A 26,028-nucleotide genomic window follows, 5' to 3' on the forward strand; every position below is an offset into this window, starting at 1 on the left:
GGTAAAATGTTCAGCTCTTTGAGAATAAACGGCTTTTGTAACTTGTCCTTTTTTCTGACTTCCCTACACATTCCAGTTGTGGTTTTATAAAAGAAAGTGACTTCTGCCTTTTTTTTAGACAACTGTCAGATCTTTGATTAATATATCCACCAACCTGGTTGCTTCTGTATCACAAATCACAGTTATTTTCTTGTTACAAGCTTTTAGAAACCCCAGATTATCTTGGAGGGAGATAGAGATAAATTGGGATTCAGAGACAAATCAGCTCCGGTAAAGCTCACAGTCTACTAAAATAGTGGCTCCCAAATGCCTATCCAGAGAGGAGAGAAATATGTGAGGATACTCTCATTGGTCCTCTGCAGAACGGAAAAACAGCCTCATGAGTTTTCCATTGCCCAAATGTTTCCAGTGTAAAAGCCTTTCCTTTGTTCTATTGTCCCTGCATTTTTTTTCTCTTTAAACTGGCTGTTTTATAAAATTAGGTTAGAGATGAAAAGTATATATACGTATTTGTGCATGTGAGATTTAATGTTAGAAAAATATAAAAACTATGTAAATGTCCCCCATTAAAAAATTACCTATGAAAGCTAAATGGTTAAGTACTTCCAAGCTATTGACCAAAAATAAGCTAGCCAATAGTCATGTACAAGATGATACAGGATTAAGAGGTGATGGAAATAAAAGCTGCAAAAAAGGTAACCGTAAGTGGTACAAAATTGAGAGTGGAAATTATTACTTCCAAGGCAAGAAAATCAGGAAAGACTTCCTAGAAACCTGGTATTTTAGATAGGGCTTAAAGAAGTCAAATCTCGAGATAGATTCGAGAAGGTTACCAAGCAGAAGGACCAACTTCATAGAAGGTACAGGTTGAAGGCCAGAGCATTTACAAGGAAGACCAAGTCATTTAAAATCTAAATCACAAAAGAAAATAATCCAGGTGTCTTTACAGAGAAGTCTGGACTTTCTTCTGCTAAACAACTGGAAAGTCAAAGGTTTCAAGCGTAAGAGACTTAACCTATGTTGTTTCAGCAATAGGAATGAATAAGTACAACACACGCTTATTGATACATGACCATCCTTCAAGATGCAATTTGTCACATTAAAGACCTCTGTATTCTTTAATATAAACTCCTAAAGCATTTATCTACACTAACTAGGGCAGTGCATTACCACTTCAATTCACTGCCACAAAGTTAGGCATTCAGTAAGTCAGATTGTTGTTAATCAACATTATTATCTGTGTCCCTTTAAACATTGGGCCCAGGTGAGGCTAAAGAATGAGGCTGATGCAAGCCAGAACACCCCCCATGTCCTTTACGTTCCCACCCATACGTCCCACAGCTGAGCACTGTGGGCGTGCATCCCTTGGACATCACACATATTGCTCTAAGAGACAACTAAAGAAACGAAACCACAAGCAAACAGCAGAGAATTTGATTGCATATTTAAGAAAGGATTTATATTCCCACTTAGCTTTTCAAAATCAGACAATGTTCCTAAGATATTTTACCAGTTTCTTCATTGGTCTAGATCTTATTGACTGGTAGACAGAAAAAACAAACAAAAAAAAAAGTCTAACGAATACACTCTGAAAGATTAGCAATTCATTTTAGGGTGGTGTAAATTAATTCTAAAGACGCTTCCAGTCAGTTCTCAATATGACAGCCATTACAACATTGTAAACACCAACTGTTACAATCTTAACTCTCTTTAAGTTTGGGGGAAGGTGGAAAAATCAAGTACACAGAGCTCAGCTCAGAGAAAGTCTTATCCACATTTGCCTCCTTAGCGGCTGCTGCTGCTGCTACCAAAAGCCATAAGGAAAATGGCACCACTCTAAGTTTCGTGTTTTCAAACCTCAACTGAGCTCTGAAGCTTTGCTCTTTTAGCTTCAGCCAGCCCACTGGCTCCTTCTCATGTTAACATGCTGAAGTCTTGCCCACTATAATAATCTTCTCTCAAATCCAGTGTTCATTTATTTTAAAACGATTCCCTTCTTTTCCTCCACCACACCATTGTTAAAAGTGTATTATTGCTTATAAGGTAGACAGACCCTTATGGGCACCATTTTTAGCATTTTACTTGTTAGGGTTAGAATGAATTACTGTTTGACAAATATTCATTCCCTTCCCCTTGCGGCAGGGTGAACGCCCCAGTACAAATGACATTAGCTGTGGCCCTGGGAGTTAAGTTGACCAATGGATGTGAGTGAACATGAGGAGAATTAAATGTGATCATATGCAATTTGGTTTAGCATCTAAGGCACTCGTGATAACCAAAGGAAGAGCATGCCCAGGATGATTCTTAAAAAACTTCCCTGTAAACCTGGACCCCAGGATGAAACACACAAAGTAAAACAGACCCCAACGGGGAGTCTGGAGCCGAGCCCAGCCACTCAGGAGACCAGGAAGTAGAAAATAAATGTGTCCATATTAACTATTCACCTGCAAACTCATTTGTCCTATCGCAGTAGCCAAGGCACATGCCAAGAACATTTGAATTCTAGGAACTGGGCAAATTAGGATCCCATTTTACAGATGAACAGACCCAGGAGAGGAGGTTAAAGTAACTCACTAACTCACATGCTACCAGGCGCAGGAGCCACATCCGAAACAAGCAGTCCACCGCCAAGGCTGTACTGGGAAATACTCCCTCCTTCCCAAGAACATCACCCACCCACTACATCTAATTCCCACCTCCCACGCAGGTCTCAATCCACTAAACCTGGCTTTTCCACCTGCGGCTGATTCCACTAATGACCCCTTAATTGCTAACCCCAGAGGAAGCTTTCAGTGCTCAGCCTTGCACTGTAGGCCTCCTTGTTCACCAGCAACCTCCACACCCTCCCTCCCTTGACAGCTAATACTTTCTTGGTTGTCCTCTTCCCTCTCTGTTACCTCCCTGACTCTTTCATTCCGTTCTGCCTGTAATTCTTAGCCTGTCCTTCTCCACTTTCCTTTGCTTTTCTCTGACCACTTCCTGCTCCTGGCCTCCTTTTCTTACAGTGGGAAAGATGAGTCCATTAGGCTTTCTCTCCTGAAGACCAGAGGTGTCTGATTGTTTTGAGTAACCGTGATTAAACCAGCAGGTGCCATTTGTTCCTAATAATTGTCATTAGTGTTTCATTTGGAGCTGCTCTTGATCTGGCTACTATATAAGGCCCCAAGGCTGCCTGCGTCGGGGAGGGGGAAGCCTCCTGAGCTAGCTCGCCTTCCCCCATGAGCTGAATGAAGGCTACGGCCAGTTATGGCATGTCACAACTACTTTTGGCTTTTGAGTTCTTTTTCGGTTTGTCCAGATCCAGTGTGAACCTTTTGGGCCTCAACCATTGGCACTACATTTTACTATCCACCTTCCTTTCTTCAAGAATTTTGCTAGACACTAGAGAGTAGTGAGTCAATCTGATCTAGTTTATACCTATGGAAACTAAGAACCCAGCAAAGAAGATGAAAGTCACACAAACAGAACATCAGAAATGGGCTCGACGTTTACAGATTATAAAAGTGCACAGAACATGGGCAGACTCCTGAGCGTGTGGGGTGGGGGGATCCTGTGCATGTGTGGGGTAGTGGTAGACAAGGGGGGAAATCTCCAACTAGCCCATGGGTCTAGGAAAGCTTTCCTGAGAATGTGCAGAAATTCACGGGGCAAAGAGCCAGGAAGGTGGGTGAATTGACACATGCAAAGCAGCCCCTGAAGCTAGAGGGATGGTGACCCACTCCTGCCCTGAGTATGCATGGGGCACAGAGCGCGTGAGAGGTGATACTAGACAAGGCTGGGAAGGGCTGTAGTTACACAGGAATCTGCCCACCACAGAAGGGTTTTGCTCTTTATCATAAGATCGACAAGGGCTCCTTAGGACTCAGATTTAGAAGTCCTCCTATCCTATCAGCTGTGGTTTGGGATCCTTCTAGACACCATTGTAGAATTATGGACTGCAATGCAATTATTTTTGCATTTGTCACACCATCGAGGCTGGATTCCCCTCTACTCCCACCCATCCCCTGTGACCCAAATGATGGCTGTAATTTAGGCTAAAGATAATAGTGACTAAACTCTGGTAATGTCAAGGAGAATTAAAAAAAAAAAAAAAAACAGACGTTTTTGAATTTATGAGTCTTGCTTCTTTGAACACAAGACTAGACATTTCAAAGACAGGATAAGAGCAAAACATTCAAAGCTTGGGAAGCAATCCAGGATAGCCAAGCCCATCTCAGAGCAAGCCCTGGAGTGTTGCCTGCAGGCCACAGAACTGAATCTCAGGAGCAGCAGGTGCGAAAAGAGGTGGCTCTGCTGAGTGATATTAAAATAAACCAGAGAATACCAGGAATTTCATCAGCTATGCCGCCATGTGCATGGCTGACTCCTTGTCAATCAAGCCTCCATCTAAACATCTCAGTGAGGGTATATTCCAGGCCACATAGTCTAAGTTGCTTCCCAGCAAAGCTGTTTTGATGCTTTCCATGGCAGTTGGTACTCTCTGATACAGAATGGCATATGTGTTTGTTTGCCATCTATCTCCCCCAACAAAAACTGTTTCAGTCTTAAGAGCAGGGGCCCTGCCAGTCTGATAACCCCAACACAGCGAGTGGCTGGCACTCGGGCAGCACTCTGTAAATCGCTGAATGAAGGAATAAATTAGAGTGGTCTACCCCCTCTCTTTTATACATATTTTCCTGTTCCTCTCTCTGGTCTTTGTTTTTCTCTGCAAGGCTACTTCAGGTAGTCCTATTACCCAGGTTCTTCAAAGCCCTATAAACATAGACGAGGTTTTATACTCGTGTGTCTGCATTTTTCTAATTAGAAATCTGAACTTTCATCAGAGAATCAAAGGGTCCATATATGCTATGGACAGAATTCTGCCTCTGCCTAATTCATACATTGAAGCCCTAACCCCCCATGCAACCATAATCAGAGATAGGGCCTTTAAAGAGATAATTAAGGTTCAATGAATTTATAAGGGTGGGGTCTTAATCCATCTGTGTGATGTCTTTACAAGAAAAGACCCCGGAGATGGACAAAGAGTTTAAAAAAAAAAAGGCCATTTGTAAGCCAAGTGGAGAGGTTTCAGGAGAACCCAAACCTGCCAATACATTTATCTTAGACTTCCAGCATCCAGAATTGTGAGAAAATAAATTCCTATTATTTAAGACAACCAGTCTGTGACATTTTGTTATGGCCACTCTAGCAGACTAACACAATATCCCTGTAAAGTTAAAAACCACTGATAAGAAACTGTCATTTATGTCAGCACTTAGGTAGGCTATATACCTTACACACAATCCTTCTGTGAATAGAATTGTTCCCATTTCACGGATGAGGAAATTCGAGGTCCAAGGTGTTATTTACCCAAGGTCACTGAACCAGGAAATGAAGTAATTGCAAAATTACCCTCTCCCAATTACGAGAGAGCCTAAGTTAATTTGTCCTCATAAAGCCCAAGCATCAGATGATCCTAATGAGCAAGAATTAAGAACCACTGAGTAAGGCAACCATGGTTCCCAAACTCTGTGACCTTCTGACTCTCTGTGTGTCTGAAACTTTCACCCATCTTTCATTTAAGTCTCATTTCATTAGGACTAAAATGTTAGCAAAGTAGAGCAGATTGTACTTTGTGATTTTAATTACCCTAGGCAAGACTCTACTGAGCACCTCCAAGGAATGATTCTAACTTCCTGGGTGAGCTTCAAACACTGGCCAGCACCCACGTAATTCTATTTTGAATTCAAAATGGAAATGTAAACTATGGAGTCTGACGTGATGGGCCCACCTTGCAATGGGGATGCAATGTGTCCAGAGAACATTGGCAGGTTCCCAAGAGCAGAGGCAGATGCTACAGATGTGGCCCCTTCCCTTCCTTGCACTCCAATAAGAGAGATGGATTCATTGACACGTGAACTTCCTTTCAGTTCTACCACTCTGGTTTAAAGTTCTCTTGCATGGGCAGAAGATCCAAGCATGACCATGTGAACATGATATAAGACAACATCAAGACCATGGTGGGCAACAGCAATTACTCTCATTGCTGGCCTCCCAGGAGGCTGATGGCTACTTTACTGCTTCTGACAGCCAAAGGGTTCCCACTTTTGTATGCTCAGGGAATATTGGTAATTTTTTCCCAGTATTTCTCCATTCATACTGCTTCCACAGCAGCTCAATGTGTGCTTGGGCATAAAGTCCCTACAGTTCAGGTGGGATCACCCCTTAACTCCAGGACTATAGCTTGTGGACCAACCCTAAGCAAATCAGCACACTCTGTTACCTGATCACATGACCTGTGCAGTCCAATCAAAGAGACTTCTGAACTTGCATGAAAATTGGTGGGAAAAGACTTGTTCTCTCTCCTATTGTATGTGATCCCAGAAGCATATCAGGCAGGGACTGCTATGTGTATAGCAGTCTTGACTTCTCAAGTTAAAAGCCTTCATGTGAATAGGGCCAACAGAAAGAAACAGAATCCAGACAACTCAGCTGGAAACCTAGGTCCAAGTCTTTCCCAAGGCTAGATCTACTCACAGACCTCTCAGATAAAGGAAACAACAAATTGGCTCTTTGTACTTAGGCCTGGTAGAGTTGGGTTGGGTCTTCTGAGACTTGCCATTCATATAGCAGTCATATATCATGTGAAACAAAACCTAATCTCTTGTAACTGGGTTTCAGATGGCAGTAAAATGTGATTGTTTTCCAACGTTGTGTGCTAGTTAAGGAAACTGGACTTTTTCCTGAGTTCAGCAGGGTCCCCTGAAGGGTTTTAAGTGAACAATATAGTGCTTTGGGACTTTTTAAAAATTATACTGTCTCTTCACAGAATACATTTGAGAGGCTAAAAACTGTAGTTAAAAAAATCAAGTTCAGAGTCTCTTGGATTCTCCAGGTGAGAAGAGACGAAGGCCTAAGGACAAAGGTAATGAAGGTGAAAGGAAGGGATAGAATTCTGGGTCAGTTAGATCAGAGGTTAGCAAACTTCTTCTACAAAGGGGCAAACTTTTTCTATAAAGGCTTAGATAATAAATACATGCATATTTTAGGCTTTGCAGACTGTGTTTTCTTTGTTGCAACTACATAACTTCACCATGGTGGCACAAAAGTTAGCCATACACAATAAACGAATGAGCATAACTGTGTTCCAATAAAACTTTATAAAAACAGGCAGTCACTGATAACCTTTGACTTAGTACAATGAGTCAGACTTGATAACTGATGGGATGTGAAGGTTGAAGGAAAAAAAGAGTCAACATAACAGCTAGGTTTTTAAATCTTTATGTTCTTAGCATTATGGTCCCAGAATCATAAATTCATCAAGTCACTGAATCAAAGTGGAAAGGAAACTCATTAAAACTACATAGTTCAATAGCCTCACTTTACTGATGTCTCTGAAGTGGCGAGTAGTTAATAGTACAGACAGGACGAGAATTTCTGGCTCTGGCATCAATAGCGCCTCTGGCTTCACTAGCAACTCTATTGTACTACAATCCTCTCTTTCATGCCTCTAGATGAAAAGATTTTTCTCTCTTAACCATGAGACCACCATGTTACAAGTAATAATAATCATTGTACATTTAATACATATTAATCAGTAATGTGTCCCAGGACATTGAGAGGACTGTTTCCCATCTCAAGAACCTTAAAGTCTTATCTTTCCTATACACATTTCCCCCAAGCCATTTTTATGCTTTTTTTTTTTTTGATCTGATATTTTTTTTAAATGATTGTGAAACGTACATCACACTTCTTTGCTCTAAGGATTATTCACTTTCTAAAATGAACAATGTTTTATGTTGAACACATATAGAGAATTTATTCAAGCTGAGACCTAAGGCATTGCTTATTCAGCCTCATGACAAGAAAAGAATAAATCGCAGACACGCATTATCAGAACATAACCACAGTCAACTCCAATTGAAGACCAAAAGCATGCCACAAAAGGTGAGTGAAATGCCTTATGACTGCTCTACAAAACCAAAAACCATATGGAGAGAAAAGGGCTAGAAGAAAATATGCCAAATACTGACAACAGTGGCTGTCTTTTGAAGGTGAATTCCTGGATAATTTTGTTTGTACTTTCCAAAGGATTTGTATAATAAGCATGTAATTATAATTATCTTAAAATATTAATTTAAAAAGGTAGGGAAATGTTACTATGTTGCATATTTTAAAATTCTTAAATTTCTAATGGCATCTTGCTCTAGGATATTACTAGAATATATTAAATCAGTTTAAAAGTACTTTAGATTTACAAACTATGCTTTCAGGTCTAATTATCTCATATAGCTTAAAATGGGACCAGTTATTTTTCTCTCCATGCCTAGCAAATGAATAACTGCTTGTCATTTAAATATTTCGAGGCACCATACCCTCCCCATTATTATCCTATTTTCTAATATAACTCCTTTTCCTTACTTACAGACAAATAAACCCAACTTGGTTGGCAAACTGCCTTTAGATACGGTTGCTAATTCTCAGCAGCAGTGAAATCTTAGAAACACTGTGGTCTTGTACTCTTCTTGCTTCTTTCAGGGAAGCCCTACCCCACTCATCCCTCCCTGACAATGGGACCCTGATGTCAGAAGCAACATGACAGAGCGAATGGCCAAGCCAATAGTTAGCCCATTTGGTTTAACAGGTGGCTCTTCCAAAAAGACCAGGTCAGCATTAACAAGCTCTCATCCACATTCCTTCTCCAATGATGAAGAACTAGTGGGTAGAAGCAAAGAGAAAAAGGAGAGAAAGCTAATGGGGAAGGAAAGAGACATCTGTGTCGTGGCCCTTAGGGACATCTCTCTATTCTAAGCTTAAAAAGACCCATTCAGCAGAAAGGAACAGATGGGAAGGTCTCTGGAAAACTGTCAGCAGATTGTATGCTGAAATCAAGATCCAAAATGTTGCAGTCTGCATGCGCAAGTACACACAGAGTTCTTAGGCAGAATAGTTTTGTACACAATATGGTCTTTTCCCACTCAAAGCCACCACAGTAATACCTCCCAATCCCACATATAAAGGAAAACACCTTTGCCCTAAGAAGTTCCATAAAGAAGAAAACCTCTCTTTGGTGTGTGTGCCCATGCATCACAGCATTGGAATAGGAGTTAGGAAAACAAGCGTTCTTCTCCAACCTATCACATGTTGTTCAGAATGTCTGATGCTGTGTGCGAGATCTGAATTCATTCAACAATTACTTCTGAGCACCTACTGTATACTAGGTATTCTTCTAAGTGTTCAAATACAGCAGTGAAAAAAAAATACGGATTACAATTTAGTGGAAGGAAATTTCTGTAAAGGAATCATTTTCAGAAACAAGAATGCCTAATCTATGTTTAGATTGATAACTTAAAGATAACAATAAAATGTACACTGACATTGAACCTTATCTAAGAGCTAACAAAATGGGTTTGGAAAAAGACACAGACTGGGGAACCAAATACTGGAATTCAAATACAGGCTCCCTTCTGGCAAATTAACCACCCCAAATCAGTTCACCTTACAAAGGTGATGAACAAACCTCATTCATATCTAGAGAGATTTCCTTTTTCTGTTTTTAAAGTGGCCCACCCAAATACTTGCAGAGAGCCTGGTCTAATCAAACACTTGAAGAAAACATTTAACATGAAAGGAGACCAGAAAGATCAAATAGAAAGTAAAAAGCAGCAACAAAACACACCCAACACAACTTGGAAGAAGGAAATACAGAGAGAGAAGTAAACCTCAATGAAATATAAATTAAATATAAAAACATCATTAATATCCTCACTGAAACTTGAAAGGATATTGCATCTGCAAAATTAGAATAGGATGCTAAAAAAATTCCAAACCAAAAAACCTCCTGAAAATTAAAAATTATTGTAGAAATTATAAATGCATAAAAAGCCTGAAAATAAAATTAACATACCAGAAAATAAGACAAAAATAACAGAGTTGAAAAATAACAGAGACTTTAAAAAGCAAGAACCGGTTTGGCAAGTTTATCACCTCAAAAGTAGGAGCTGGAGAAAGAGCAGAACAAAATGCAGACAAGGACATCAGATAAATAATTCCAAAAACTCCCAGAAATGAATGACATGAGTTTCTATTTAGAAACACCACTGTATACTCAGCGCAGTGGATAAAAAAAGACTCACACCTAGGAATATCCTCCTGAAATTTCTGAACCCTATGACAAGAAAGAAGATTCAAAATTTTGAGAAGAAAAAAGCAGGTATTATATAATGATCAAAACTCAGAATGCCTCTCAAAAACAAGACTGGAAATCAGAAGATATTAGACACTATAAAATTATGAGATAAGAATTTCCCACTTAACAAAATGAAATCATCAATTAAGTCCAAGGGTAGAATAAAAATTTCTTCAGATATGTTAAGTTCTCACAACTATGCTTTCCTGATACCTTCTCTTAAGAGGATGGAATCCATGGAAAAGAAGGTGAACGCAAAGTAAAATAACACACAGGATCCTAGAGGAGGGACTCTAACACAGAGATGGAACGGGAAAGGGAAGAAAATCCAAACACAGCAGCTATAAAACAAGCCCAGAGAACAACCAGACCTATTTGGAACAAGTCAGAACTCTTTGGGGAAACTTTCTTTAATGAGAAGAAATTGATACTATTTCTAATCTGCAAGTGTTTTGGAAGAAGATTTAATGAATAATGTTGACTTGAATCAATAAGTTCCTAGAACACTAAGCAAACAACAACAAAAAAGTCACTAAGCATTTTTTGAAAAGACAGTGACTTATTTTTAAAATTATGTTCACGTATAAATTTAACAATAAAAAAATCTAAATTTTAAGTTTATAATGTGCTTGTCACACTTCTTGGAATATAGTACTCAATAATTTTAGCCACTATTCTAATAATGATTTCAATATACGTATATGTTAGGGTCATTGCATACGAATCCTGACCTGGTTTTAAAGGCGACTGGGAAAACCAAGCTGAAGAAAAAGAACTTAGGCCAGTTTAACACATAAAGGCTGAGAATGCCTGAAGAAGGCTTACATTATCTCAGGCTGAGCAGTAAGATGGAGAAAAAAGAAGCCTCTCTCTGGCCTCTTCAGCCTCTCTCAGGCCTCTCTCTGGCCTTTTATTGATTTCTAAGAAAGGTGCATACGCAAAATGCAAAAATGCCAAAAGATAAGATCGAAAGAATCCCAAGTCCCCAAAAACATTGGATACAGAGAGAGTCTGGGTAAAAGATAGAGGCTGCTAACAGGGCTGATGCAGTATTTAGAAAGGGCAAGGGAGAAACTAGTACATAACAAGCATGTAGAACAGTGCCTATCATACAGGACAGGAAGTATTTTTTTTAGTGGTTATATATTTATTTTACATTATTTATATAATACTCCCATGTGCCTCACCTACCACGTACACCTTCCAGAAAGAGCACTACCCTCTCTAAGGGCAAACAGATCTGAGCTCCTGGTGGTCCTTGCTCCATTAATTATCTTTTCTTTGTATCTTCAAAATCTCCCTCTCCACTCAGTCAATTCATATAATCTATCAACACTCTTAAATATGTCCTAGCTTAAAAAAAAAAAAAAAGCTTCCTTTGAACTTGATTCCAGTGGAGGTATAGTCCTTTGTCCTTCTTCCAAAGTCTCGCCACAATTACAAACTCTTTGACCTTTATCCTTTTTATTTTTTTTGCTATTTCTTCCTTCTTTCCACTTCGATATGTTTCCTTCTTCCCATTTCTATTCATGTGCATGTCTTGTTTAATCCTTACGCTATCATAATATGATCTGCCTCCTTGTTTCATCAGAATGCCTCTTCCTACTTGCTGAGCCCAGCGGGCACTTCCCAGCACACACCCCGCTGGCTGTGCTTCAGGCCATGCTGACCCGCTCCACTTGGAAGCCTCACCTACTCCCACTGGCTGCATCGCCTTAAAGGCTGCATTACCCAGTAGTCTCACTCTTCTAACACTCAAAAAACATCACCTAGCTTCTAAATAGAGACCCCCAAACCCTTCTAATAGTAAACTGAAATGTGAACTCTACAAAACATGTAAGAAAGATGAATAAAAACAAGTAAGGTGGCGGAGGGAGGGAGGGTGGAAGGGTGATTGGTGCATCTTACAAGGTACATGTGAAACTTAGTAAATGTAGAATGTAAATGTCTTAACACAATGACTAAGAAAATGCCAGGAAGGCCATGTTAACCAGTGTGATGAAAATGTGTCAAACAGTCTAGAAAACCATGTATGGTGCCCCATGACTGCATTAATGTACACAGCTATGATTTAATTAGAAAAAAAAAAAGTAAGGTAAAGACTTACCCAATTCTTGATGAGTCATTGAATGAGGGCAGTCCTAGTGGTGGTGGGTTAAATGAAGGGAGAAACGTTTGCAGCATGAACATGATCAGAAATACCTCTTCCCACCATGTAGTTCAAAAACAAACAAAAACTAATTGGCGCGCAGGTTGAGTGCTTTCATTCCTCACGGTTTACTGTTGTGCATCTGTATGACAATCATCTACTTTACAAATTTTTAACAATCATTTATATTTATTCATTTGTTTCTTTTCCAACTTGCTGTTCAAGGGCCAGAGCCTGTACCAGTGGCTCGGGGCACAAGACAGAACAACCGCGTCAGGCTGCACTCATACTGGATCACTGCACATGCCAGTTCACCAGAGGGGCACATCTCTGGGTATGCAGGAACTGGAGGACCTGGAGAAAACCCACGTAGACTTGGGGAGAACATGCAAACTCCACAGACTGGCCCCAGCCAGGAACCTCTTCTTTTTTCTTCTCAAGGTTATAAGGAAATGTAGTTGAACAAACCAATATTTTTCAAGAACCTGCTGCAATTGTGAGCCCAGGAAACAGCTGATAGCTGAGCTCAGCTGAGTGTCACAGAAGTTTCCCACAGGGAGGGAGCAGAGCATCAGCCTGGAGCAGGAAGGCCTGGAGCCCAGGGGAGGGCCGGCCCTGAAAGCTGAGAGGCTCTGTTGCTAGAGTGGGGAGCAATTACGTGTCTGCCACTCCCCAAAGGCTATCTCCCCCCTCATGAAACATTTCTCACATCTGGCCCCTCTGTTCCATTCTTTCCCCTTATCAGCCTATTGTTATGTTACTTCATTTTCTCTTTTTTTTCAGTCTTTCTAGAATATGAGGAAACTTTCCATTGCAGTTAGTTTGCTCTATTTAAAACACAGCAAAACCCTATAATGACTCTCAAGGGATGTCCAGGGCAGCGTGTGGACATGCTGAAGGGGTGGTAGCTGCCCTCTGATACAGAGAGCAGAGTCTCCGCACAGCCTCTCCTGCCCTTGCCTTGCCTCTGCCCTGCCCAGCTCTGAACAGTTTTTGCTGTGAAACATTTATGAGTCTTAAATCTTGGACTGAACTCTAAATTCCAGGAACAGTAGGTTCAATAGCCTCAGATTCTCTCTTGACTCCCTGGGCCATTCACAGTGCTGCTGAGCTTTTAGCAAGTGCACAGTGAATACTTATTGCCCAGTGAAAATAGCAATTTACACTAATTGCATGCTGGAGAACAGGTGAATTTGGAAGGCAGCATGAGAACACCACCACCCAAACCCAAAGGCCTGGGGCTCCCTGCAAAGAAAGGAATCAAAAGCATAGAAAGCTAATACCAAGATAAAAACTTTACTAGAGATTTAATCCAAAAACCTGAAAGAATTTTCCACACTGTGGAACCCAATTAAGAAATGTCTTGGTTTTGTTATAATGCTGTTTTTCTTCAGTACCAAAGCTTTCAAAAGACAACTAAGGGAAGCCAGAAAATAAGAGTGCATTTAAAAAAAAAAAAAAAAAAAAGGACTCTGGACTATGGCAAATTTGGCTAAAAAGCCCAGTTCCACCACAAATCTACTGTGCATTTTATCTTCTTTCCATCTAAATTCTTTCAGCTATTAGATGAGAGCAGGGGAACCCTCCTATCTCACTGCATTATGAAAACTAATTTTTAGATACCAAGTATAAAGATTCTAGCTCAGAGAAGGCACAAAATAGCATTAGTTATTTTGGTTACTCAACAAATAGCTGAGTGCCTTTTAGGAGCCAGCCATGGTTGTAGATATTGGAGATACATATCAGAGAATTAAATGTGGAATGTAAAGGTCTTAGCAAAATAACTAAGAAAATGCTACAAAAGCCATGTTAACTAATGTGATGAAAATGTGTCAAACGATCTATGAACCAAGTGTATGGTGCCCCACGATCGTACTAATGTACACAGCTATGGTTTAATAAAAATAAATAAATAAATAAAAGTCAAATACATGTTCTCATGGCCCTGCGTTACTTATTTTTAGCCCCTGTATGCATAGGATGAAAGCTCTAGTTCCTCTCCCCATTGAAAAATACATATAATGTCCACATACAAACTGTACCTACAGTTATAAGGGGGTCAAGTAGGCTATGAAATCCTTTAGTCCCCTCTTGTGGCCTTAGATTAAGAACCCTACCCAGAGATCACTGTCTCCCAAAATGTTCAGCAAAAAACGACTCAGGGCACATGTTAGAGTCAGGGCTCCAATTTATGACTTACCAAAAAAGAATACCCAACATAGGGAAGTCGGGCTGTGGATGTCAAGTGCCCCAGGAGAATCTTACCACATAAGGAAGTACTTCCTAAGATCGCACAGTGTCAAGCGCACCTGGTTTTCCTAATCTTACCCACCATATGACAGAGGTCAAACTCTTTTAGATCCCAGCACATAATAGGTACTCAATAAATACTTGTGAAAAAGGAAAAATCTTTGAAGTGATAGGAAGTGATATATTTCCCAGATGACTAACACAAAATAACAGTCCCACGGTTTATCCAGGTGAATGAGCACAATATTAAAAAGCTGTGTTTTCTCAGAATGCAGCAAAGGAACAGACCGCAGGAGCTAAGGTATCCCAAAGCCCTGATGTGCACTGGTGCCCTCTCAGGGCGGGAAGGAGAAGTAAAAGTGATGGCTTAGCTAAGGCCAGGAGGTAGAGGTCCATCTCAACTTCTTGGTCACTGGTCCCTTTCCTCCACCAAAAAACCACTGGCCCTTGAGGTGGGTGTAAGGACAGGAAAAAGGTATTCGGGATTTCTGACCCATGGCTCTGCTGGAAGCTGCCTTGTGTACCTACACAGCCACAACTGTGTACAGTGAAGTCAGGCTTATGTAACTACTGCTGGGCATGTTGCCACTTCTGTTCCCCTGGGTATAAAGATGAACAAGACCTTTCCTCTGGCAGACTGAGGATCACAGATTGCTATGTGTAACTTAGCTCCCCGGCAGACAGGAGCTAGGGCGGACCTCCCTCTCAACTTAGCTCACCAGCCGCCCATGAGCTGAATAAAGCATGTTACACCTGCCTCCATGCCTGAGTTCCTCTCCAGTCAGGCCAAATTGGAACAATGGCATGACGGGGGCAAGACACTCCAGACAACACCAAACACAAGGTACACCCACTGAAGCCAGGTCAATAATACCATATTTTTAGCTCTGTGGAATAACACAGGCATACTCTCCAAAAACAAAAACAAAACCCTCAATGAAAATATTTACACTTTACAACCTCAAGCAAAACAGCAGTATTAGGCAATATGTCTAGGATTCTATAGCAATTCCAAATTTAAATATTGCATTTCATGGTCCCAGAGAACAGTGGAAAGTCCTAGAAATGCCTACATGTTAGCATTCAAATTACATCTCTTAAGATTGAGAAGTAATTCTAATAAAGGCCCTATACTCAATTTTGGGCTGAGTAAAATGTGGTCTCTGCAGGTGAACCAAGCATTGCTTTCACTGGCAGGGGTCCTCAAACTTTTTAAACAGGGGGCCAGTTCACTGTCCCTCAGACCATTGGAGGGCCAGGCTATAGTTAAAAAAAAAAAAAACTATGAACAAATTCCTATGCAAACTGCACATATCTTATTTTGAAGTAAAAAAACAAAACGGGAACAAATACAATCACACCACTGCATGTAGCCCATGGGCCGTAGTTTGAGGACCCCTGGGACATCTGTTGAAAGACCCAATTCTAAATGAGAATCACACGGGGCTGCAAAATGTACACCTAGACCTTATCATCCTCAAAATTTAACATTAGAAACAGTCAACCAACCTCTTCTTAGGCTTCACACAGAGAGTCCATAACCAATATTGGCAGGCAAGATCAATTGCCTTCAGGGATAGTAAGTTTTTCCCACTCCAGCTAAACTCACCTTTTGTGAGTTCTCACACCTGGACTTCCCTTTCCTGTCTTCATGTTCTTACATAATTTTCCCCCAAAATAAGTCATCTGTGGCCTGTTTTCCTTACCTTGTTCCGTTTTACTACAGCAACAATAAAATAATTATATATAACCTGATGACAAATTATTATGCTCCATATTAATAAAATGAAGTTTGGAAGCTTTCTTTTATGTGCCAAAACCAGTAGCATTTCTACACTATGTTTATGCTTGAAGTTGGGACTGATGTGGAAATCAGAGGTGTATACTTACAATAGCTACAATGCATAATCTTGTGTAATGCAGCTCAAGGAACTGACTTCTAGAAGGTTTTTTCTTCTGACCCCATCCAAATACCTGCATAGTTCTATTTCTTTTTTCCGTTTCTTTATTTCCAATTAATATGAGGGTACAAATTTTTAGGTTACATTGTTCTGACTTCCAAAGTAAAGTTCAAGTTGTAGAAGAGCCCTTCACCGAGGAGGCGTGCTAAACACCCTCACATTGTGCACCCTAGGTGAGATCCCACCAATTGCTCTGCCTCCTCTTCCCTTGCTAGACTATATTTGTGTTTTATTATTCATGTGGGTGTATAATTGTTTATATATTGGCTTCATATCAGTATTGACTACATTGGATTGTTTTTCTATTCTTGAGACACTTTACTAAGAAGAATTTGTTTCAATTCCATCCATGTAAGTATAGAAGATGTAAAGTCTCCATCTTTTCTTACAGCTGAATAGTAGTCCATGATATACATACTGCATAGGTTCTATTAATCAAAATTTCTTATTGTTATGAGATCCTTATTGTCCGCAGATGATTAACACAGAGAAAATACAGAAGAATACACATGAGGAACAACTACTCTGGAAAACGGTTCAGTAGTTTTTTATAAAGGTAAAACACCCTTACCAGATGATTTGAAAATCCCACGCCTAGCTACTCACACAAGAGAAATAAACTTAGGTTCATACAACAACCTGTAAGGTTCCACAACTTCCATTAGTGTCCAACCTTTTGGCTTCTCTGTGCCACATTGAAGAAGAAGAGTTGTCTTGGGCCACACATTAAATACACAAACACTAACAAAAGCTGTGGAGCAAAAAAAAAAAAAAAAAAAAGTCTGTGCATGATTTTCATGATATCCACAGCCATAGATAAACAAAAAAGTCCTCACATAATCCACATACTGCCTGTGGACCGTGGTTTGGACATTCCTGGTAGTGATTTATGCATAATAAATAACTACTAGAAATAATCCAATGTATCAATTGGTGAATGGACAAACTGTAGTACATCCACTCAATGGAAAAACACTACTCAGAAATTCAAAGGGCTGAACTACTGATACATGCCACAAGCTAGATGAATTTCAGTGCATTACATGAAGTGAAAGAAGCCAGCCTCAAAAGGAAACATAGTGTCTGATGCCATCCATGAGACATTCTAGAAAATGCAAGACAGAATTCAGAGCAGTCTTCGGGGCAGTGGGTGGGGGGAAGGGTTGACCACAAAGGGGCATGAGGACATTTTGGGAGTGTCGGAATTGTTGTACATCTTGACTGTGGTAATGCTAACAAGACATTTGCCAAATCTCAAAGAGCTAGAAAGGGTATCATACATAAGTTATACTTAACCCCAATTTTAAAAATTTTTAAATAATATAAAACCATAAAAATAGAGGGAGAGAAAAGGAGAAAGGGAAAAACAGTACACTTGAAATGAGGACTGGAATTTCAAATTAACATTGCAATGATATTTATCTTGAAAAAAGAATCTGAGAAGCTTATCTTCATTTAACAAAATTTAGGTTGTAATTGAATGTGTATGTTAATTTTTCAAACACAATAAAAGGGAATCCATTTTCTCTGTTACAAATCTTCTAAAACAGGATTTATGTCAGCAGAACAAAATATCTTTCATTTCACACTTGACTTTCTATTGCCCAATTGTCAAGGAGATCGTTTTTTCCTCCTAAAATATTAAGGGCATTTCTTTTCACTAAAAGCTTCTCTTAATCTTATCAAGGTCTTAATATTTCACTTTGGTGCCTACCAAGTCAAAATCTTAATGTTTCACTTCTTTAATGTTTATCTGGCCTAACTCAGTCAGATCTTAATTGGGCCATGGCTGTGGGATCCACCAGTTTTCAGCATCATTTTCATATAGCCCATGGACTCTGTCCTTTGCAAGATCTAAAATTATTCTTTGTAATTAACTTACTTTACATATATATTATATGGCTGAATGATGATCAGATAATCACAGAGTGACTAGTCTACCAAATTGTTGGTGTTAAGTGAGGATGGCTTACATTTTATCAATTACATTTTGTTGTTCTCCAAACTCTGAGGACCTACATTCCTTCACTGAGCACCCACTGTTACACCAGACTCTATACCATGGGCCCATAAAAATGATATAAAAATGGCTCTGATGCTTTCTTAATGTGGCAGAAAGACAGGGATAAACATCATCATCACTATCACCTTATCTACATTTTACTGAGTGTTTACTGAGCACCTATCAGCCCAGGTCTTCTTTGATACTGACTACCAATAATTTAACCTTCTCAACATGTCTGTGAGGTTATTACCACGAACATTCCCATTTGATAGATGGACAAAGGAATCACAGAGCTGCTCAGTGAATTACCCAGGCACACGCAGCAGCTCCCAGGCAGAGCTGAGGCTCACACCCAGTCTGGCTGCAGACCTTGCATATTTAAAGATGACACTGTGATCACTATACCCCCAAGGGGAGAGCTGTGCACTGTGGAGGAAATGACGAACCATGAGCAGGCCTGTGCCTGATCCACACCCCAGGTCTCAAGGACAGCTATAGCCTGAGGGCCACGTCCCAGAGCCCATCCACAAACATCCGCCAAATCACGTGAGACTGGGGATTTGCTGAATACCAGAAACCTTCCATGGCTGCCCTTGCAGACCACAGAACTAGAGAGTAACAAAGAAATTTAATTTGCCATTGGCTCTTCCCTGTCCAGCCCGCCAGGAAGGACACAATTGAAGGCCTCTAGGTGGGCCACCCTGCCACCCGACAAATGCTATTGGGTCCTGTTCCTGCTCTTCACAAAGGGAGGAGAATGATACAGGCAATTTCTTGCACCCACACTTTAGAAAAATCAGACTAAATATAGCCACGTTTGCTCTCAGAAGCCAGCTTGGAGCGGTGGTGCTGCCACATTCCACTTTAGAAAACTGGGAAGGACTCAGCTTGATGCACAAGAGAGCAGCTCGCCTGGCTTGCTCTTGTGGTTTCAAAAGGACCATATGCAAGATCCAACTGGGCTGTGGGGTTTGGCCAAGAGGGGTACTAGGTTTGGCCAAGAGATAGGTCTGGGGTTTGGCCAGACCCCTTAGGAAAAGAAATAGACCAGACAGACTTGGGACCCTCCTCATTTACTCTTCTGCCCATAAAGGGCTAAACCACCAGGCCACCAGGACTTGGGGGAAGTCCTTAGGAAGAACACATTACCGCACACTGCTTGCCTTCATCCCTTTCCCTCGTTCCCACGCATCAAAATCCTACTCAAAGGCTCACTGAAATGCTACCCCTTTCCCTTTCGTTAGGCTATCCCCATCCGGCTCAGAACTAAATGCTCCATTTGTTCTCAGCCCTCCCACCTCCCACGTTATGTTGCTTGTACTTTTATTTAGCACTTATATCATTCAGCCTAATCTGCTTCTGTCTTCCTCACTGAAGGGCAAGCTGGAAGGGGGGGTTTGTGGGGTGCAGAGGGGGTCCAGCTTCCTTTTCCATTAGACTCCCCACCTAATCTAGTAGAGTTCCCTGCACATGGGCCGTGCTCTACTGCTTCTCAACAGAAAATGCAAAGCCCACTTGAATGCCAGTGAAAGAGTATTTGCAATATCCCTTCTTTCTCCTAATTAATTAAATGTACAACATCTGACCCTCCCCAGAGTTCAAGCTTAGGCTTCAGATTCTCAGCTGCCCCTCCTATAACACGTCAGCATGGCATCTACTGTGACTCAGCCTTACAGAGCACAGCTAACCCAGCAATGTTTTCATACAATCTCCCCTTCTTAGCACCAGCCCTATTTCCTCTAGCATAAAAGAACAGCAAGACAGATGAGAAAGAAAGGCTGGGATGAAAGGAATTGGGAAGGGTTGGGCCAGGCAATGCAACAGTAGGATTAGATTGAAGCTCTGTCTGAACTGGCTAAGAGGGCTGTGGGAGAAATGGGAGTGGCAGGAACCACGGCCGCAGCAAGTTTAAAGCCAGGGTTTGAGGCCCTGATCTTGTTCATGCACAGTCACAGGACAGGAATTTTCAGTGATGGGTTTCTAGTCACCATTCTCTTGTCCTAACAAACAGTGACTAACAGAAGGTGCAGGTGCAGTAAAGTCAGATGAGGATGGGTTAGAGAACAGAATAAAAATAAGAAAGAAAGGAGGACAATGACCCTTGGGGATATGTGAAATGGAAGAGAACTGGGGAGCAGTTAGTTGATAATATCACCGTAACACTGTTGTAGAGATGAGTACCTTGTAGGGAAACTTGTCCATAATTGTGCTTCTTTCATGATATCTACCCTGTGGATGAACATAGTTGGGAGCTCTCAAGGTGTCTGGGGGCAACCGAGGAAATCAAAAGTACCCATAATCCCACAAATTCATTTGTCTTCCATTCATTCAAACTTCATGAGCCAGGCATAAGACATAGTGCTTAGAAAGTAGCACCAAGTGGAAGAGGCACATTCAAACAATATTCTTGACATAAAAAATGGTAGTTAGAAAAGCCTAGATGGGTTAGCAGGAGGGAGCCATCTTCCCCTTGTTTCCTGAATTCTATGGGGAGAATTTGTCAGGATGGCACTTCTGGGATCCATCTCCAGACCCTCCTCAGGAGAGGAGAAGCCAACTGTCTGATATGCAAGTCTGTGAAAACTCACAAGGCAAGGTGGCTTGGCCCCATGCTCCCTCCCTGTGGGGCCACCTGCCTGCTGAGAAGTCCATGTTCTCTGCTCTCTGCACTCTCAGTGGTACAGGGGGAGGATCTCCCAGGAAAAGGAAGCTCACTCATCTGCTAGGGTGTGATGTGAGCAAGTCTGCTTTAGCATCCAACCCAAAACAGCAGAAATAACCCACTGTAGCTTAATATTAAAGACGTTTGTGTCTCCACTGTGAATTCTTTGACTCTATGACTCATTTCTGAACTCAAGTCATCATTACGAGGCCCTAAAGCCCAGTGTTTACTATGACTGCTTCTTCTTGCTACAAGTATTTGATTCTATCTCCTCCTTTCCCCAGACACTGTTATCATTTTGGTGATGAGCAGGGTTTTTTTCATTCTCCTAAGATAAAAAAAAAAAAAAAAAATAGAAATAGAACCTGCTCATTCAATGACTTATTAGAAGTTATCTGATAAGCCAATTTGCTCAGTTGGGATGGAAAATTCATACCCCTTAACAAAGATGTGTGTTATCTTTTGGAGGGAGTGAGGAATATGGGAAATAATTTTTCAGCCATGTAAGAGGTGTGAGTCTATCAGACCTGGAATAGAAACACCATGTACAATGTTCATTTACCCTACTTTTCTTACAAAGCTCTGAGAATAAATCAAGAAAGAGAAGAATTGGGGACAAGCGGTAGAAAACACTTCTCTAACTCTGGGGAATTGTGAATTTATATTTCATTCATGAAACAATTACTGTGGGCCTCCCAAGTGCCAGGCACCATCCAGGGAATACATAGATGAATATAACACTGTCCCTGATGAATCTACTTTTTTCTTCTCCATGAAGGGTACTGCAACAAATTTCTGTTGGAAAATATCATATCAGTAGGCATAACCATCTACACAGTCAAAGAATGGATTATCCTGGGATACCTGATACTTCCTTTGATACAATTTATTATAATGTAATGTTTTTGTTAAAGACAATGATGGCAAAATAATCCTAATCCAAACGCAGATCATAAGGTAGGACCCTGTTCTGTGACTGTAAAGCATACTTTAAAGCTTCTCAGTTGCCCATAAATGCAAAACATGGGTCCCAAACAGGCTAGGAAACATAAAGAGGATGTCGTAATTACATTCAGAAGAGAAAATATAGCCCAGGGTAGCCACAAAAACAATAAACAAAGGGCAGCTCTTTTTTAACTTAAACACAAAGCTGCAAATTCAACAAAATGAATGAGTGAAGTACTTGCTATTAACACTTTTACAAGTTCAAGTTTACTTAAGAAAAATGTTACACATAGTAAAAACCTCCTAATTTGTTACTAATTAGAAAGGCTGGGTTGCATGAATAAGTGAAAATTAGGATAGGAAACACATGCCAAATAGTACGGCTTCTTAAAATGAGAGCAACAGGCAGGAGGACAGGTAACATTTACCAAGGATCTGGGTTCCAGGGACCCTTCTCGGAGCTCTTTCCTTTATTTGTTTAATCCTCAAAATGTTCCTAAGAAGTATACAGTAGTAAGCCCATTTTATTTCCCAGATGTGTAAACTTAAAGCTCAGAAGTTAAGTAGCACAAACTCTGTTTCCTATTCCAATTTCTCTAGAAAAATTCCTTATTCTCTGAATCAGCATTTGTCAACAAGTTTGGGTAAACTGGTTTTTACCTTGGTCTTGACTTGGAAACATTGTATGAGATGGCCATGGGCTGCAGGGCATTTGGCATCTCTGGCCAAGGGCACAAAATACCAACAGCAGCCCTCAGTAGCAGTTTCTAGATATCCCAAATATGCCCACGGAAGATGAGGTCACTCACCAGTAGATGAAATCTACTTCTCTAAAAGATGCTTTGAGCAGCAAGACAAAAGACTAAAGAAAAGGGTGCTTCCTTTAAAAATCTCCCCTACCTTCAAATCTTACAGAAGTCTTTTATTTTATGGCAATTGGGCTCTTGAGAAAGCCCCCTGTCCCCTTATAGAAGCAGTTACAAAAGTTCCATGAAATGTATCCACCAGGCAATTCAAGAGCATTAGTAATACTGAGTGCCTACTATGGGCCAAGTACTGTGCTATTGGCCGAAATACAAAATAAAATCAAATACTACAAAACAGATAGGACCCTGTGAGTCCTAACGCCCACGGAGTGAGAGGCAGAGTAAGTATGCTGAGCGTTAGGATAAATATAAGCATAGGTGCTAGGGAAACTCAGGCCTGGAGGCACCTCCCATACGGTGATAGAGAGCTGAGAAGGCAAAGGAAAAGGGTGAGTTGGGACAGGTTCCCAGAGGACATGAAGTTTTCCCTGAGCATGAAAGATCCCATGGGGGTAGCCAAGAAGAACCTTGTTGCAGGCTGAGTCCTTTACAAAGACTAGAGATAGGAGTCATATTTGCAACAAAAGTTCAAAATACCTCCTTCACTCTTCAGGTTAAGACATTGTGATTCATTCTCAAGATCGCCTGTTTACTAGACAGGTACCTTAACTAGAAAATAAACTCCACAGTCTACATGCATTTCCTTCAAAAGCGCTTGTTTTTTGTAAGATCTGGCTTCGCTGGTATAATCACTCATCACTGTAGAAATATGGTAATTTTTATATATTTTACATTGAGCAGGAAGTTGTTTTCAGGAACATTGCAGACTGGCAACATGCAGGAATGTCCCTCAGTAGGGACACGGAAGAGTGGCAAAGAGATCATAATCAATGTCATCTGATGGGTGAGGGAGAAGGGACAGCAGGTCAACTTCACCTTGGTCTTAAGTTCAAGATAAACTTTATCTTTGTTATTTTGTGTTTTGTTTTGCTTTTTAGTATCTGAAGTCTTGTCTGTCAACTGTAACAATACATAAAGGCAGAGTCTAAGCCTCTTAGTGCATGTGCACAGAAAGGATAACCTAGAAAAGTAATTATTTGTTTGGTTTGTATCGAGGAAGACAGAATGAGTTCATTTTTGTTAATACCGTGGGGGAAGTGGAAGTGGCTAGCTGGCTTTCTCTGAACCTGAGATATCCAGGAAGCAGTAGTGTCCTGAGCTTACAGGCGTTGAGTGGTGGAGATAAGTTGTTAAGACAGTAATTATAAGGAAAGCAAGAGTCAGATTAGTTCAGTTTCTCTCTCCCGGACAGGAAAGGGAGGGAGAAACAAGCAAGCCCTTGATTCCTTCTTGCCTCCAGCCTGCAAGGAACAGGCTCATTTCCCCTTGGCAAGGAGCTCAGCTGCCCTTTTGTTCCCACCTCCGTTCCCCTCTGACCTGAACCGCACTCAGGCACCTTTACTCTGCAGGCGAATGGGGGCTCCCATTGAGTCCCACCATCATTTCATTCCATTTTACCATCCAGGTACGGCTGATCTCTTAATTGACACCACAAATATTTCTGGTCCACATCCCCGCCCCATACGCCCTGAGACTACCTCAACAAGAACCCAGGTGTTACAAGGTAGGAGAAACTGAAAAGAAAAAACTCAGCAGACGCACAATCCGCCCGACCCGGCTTTCAACCAGGAAGTTCAAAGGAGGCAGGACAGTACAGTCCGAACTGGAAAGCCAACGCTCAAAATCCTAAGAGGAAAGAGGAAGGTGGTCCTCAAAAACAAGTAACCCCCCGTAGAAGAGTTTGTTGAACTCCCCCCACCCCCTCCCCGGGTGATTCCATTCTATTCCTGTAAACTTTGCGAGCCGGGAGGGCTGGATAAGCAGAAACAGGTGTAAGGACACCTCCACCCTCTCGGTCCATCTGCGGCCACCACTGCTGGCTGCACGCGACCAGGGGCCCTCTACCCAATGGCAGTCCCAGCCTCCAGGTGACGCACCTGGACAGGGTCCTCTCCCAAGTGTGGGGGGCAAACCGAGCATCCCCAGCCCCACGGCCACCCACCCAGCATGACCTGGCGGGAGGGGGCAGAGAAAAGGGGCACGTCCGGGCTGACACCTCACACCGGGCTCCCCGGCTTCCTCCACATACACAGGATATCGCTTCGCATCGGGGACACTCTTTTCTTCACCTCCTACCCCAAAGTGCTGCGCACCTTCCTGCCTCTCCAAAGCAACTGAATAAAGCGCCTGCTGACCCTCCGCGGCTCAGGTGAGTGACACGAGGTACAGGAGGAAGGGGCCCGCTCTCCGCCACCCCCTTTCTCTCCTCCCCCGATCGCAGAGCTTCATCAGGGATGTGTGGCTTGGGGTGCGCGGGTTGAGACGGAGCTGGAAATGCTCCAAGCGTCCCTTACCTTCCACAGCCATCCTCTCAGAGGTTCCCTAACGCATGCATAATTTTCTTGGCCGAGGTACTCCGCCTGCCCCGCGCTCCCTCCCCCCGCCTCTCGTGTTTGCCTAAATATTCTGCGCTCATCTGCTCCGGCACCAACCTGCCGCGGTCACGCAGAGCGAGGCAGCCGGCTCGGAGCGGCGCGGGGCGGCCTGGGACGTGTAGTTCCTCCCCTCGCCGAGTCACGCGCGGGACGCGGCCCCGCGCCACTCCCAGGCGACAGCTCCGGCTCCTGCCGGCCCACACTCAGCAGTCCCTCTGCGGGTCTCCCGAGGGGCCCCGGGATCGCTGCGAGATGGGACTAGGGGCTGTCCCGGGACGTGGCGGGGACTACATCTCCCAGGAAGCCGTGCGCTGGGTTTCTCTGGGCGCTAGGAGTAGGGACCCGTGATTGAGACCTTCCCTGTCAATTAGAAGGGGTTAGGCACCTAGCAGCGATGGGGAGCGAGCCAGGAGGCTGCGGGGTTAGCGAGGGACGGTGCCAGGCTTGTCCGCGGGCCTCAGCCACCTGCACCCACCTCTGGCCTCCTGAGCCCCCGGCCGCCTTTGGTTCACCTGCGTTAAAGAGACTCGCTGCTCAGGGCGCGGCTGGAACTTGTTCCTTTGAACACCGGCTTGTGTGGGGTTTGT

The 26,028-nt window shown here is 42.0% G+C and overlaps 1 protein-coding gene across 5 annotated transcripts in view; it reads right to left on the minus strand.

Annotated features, from left to right (window-relative positions):
• SAMD12 (sterile alpha motif domain containing 12) overlaps window positions 1-25,534 on the minus strand; it is a 435,459-nt gene extending 409,925 nt beyond the window's left edge. For 2 of the 5 annotated variants that reach the window (XM_053559292.1, XM_053559293.1), the window contains exon 1: window positions 25,361-25,532. In XM_053559292.1, the coding sequence (XP_053415267.1) occupies window positions 25,361-25,373 (13 nt within the window). In that variant the 5' untranslated portion in view covers window positions 25,374-25,532. Of the gene's footprint in view, window positions 1-25,360 lie in introns of all 5 variants that reach the window. The other 3 variants (XM_053559294.1, XM_053559291.1, XM_053559289.1) reach the window with 3 other exon arrangements.
• Window positions 25,535-26,028: the final 494 nt, after the last annotated feature.

This window comes from Nycticebus coucang, chromosome 13 (genome assembly GCF_027406575.1).
Source record: "Nycticebus coucang isolate mNycCou1 chromosome 13, mNycCou1.pri, whole genome shotgun sequence".
Lineage (NCBI taxonomy): Eukaryota > Metazoa > Chordata > Mammalia > Primates > Lorisidae > Nycticebus > Nycticebus coucang.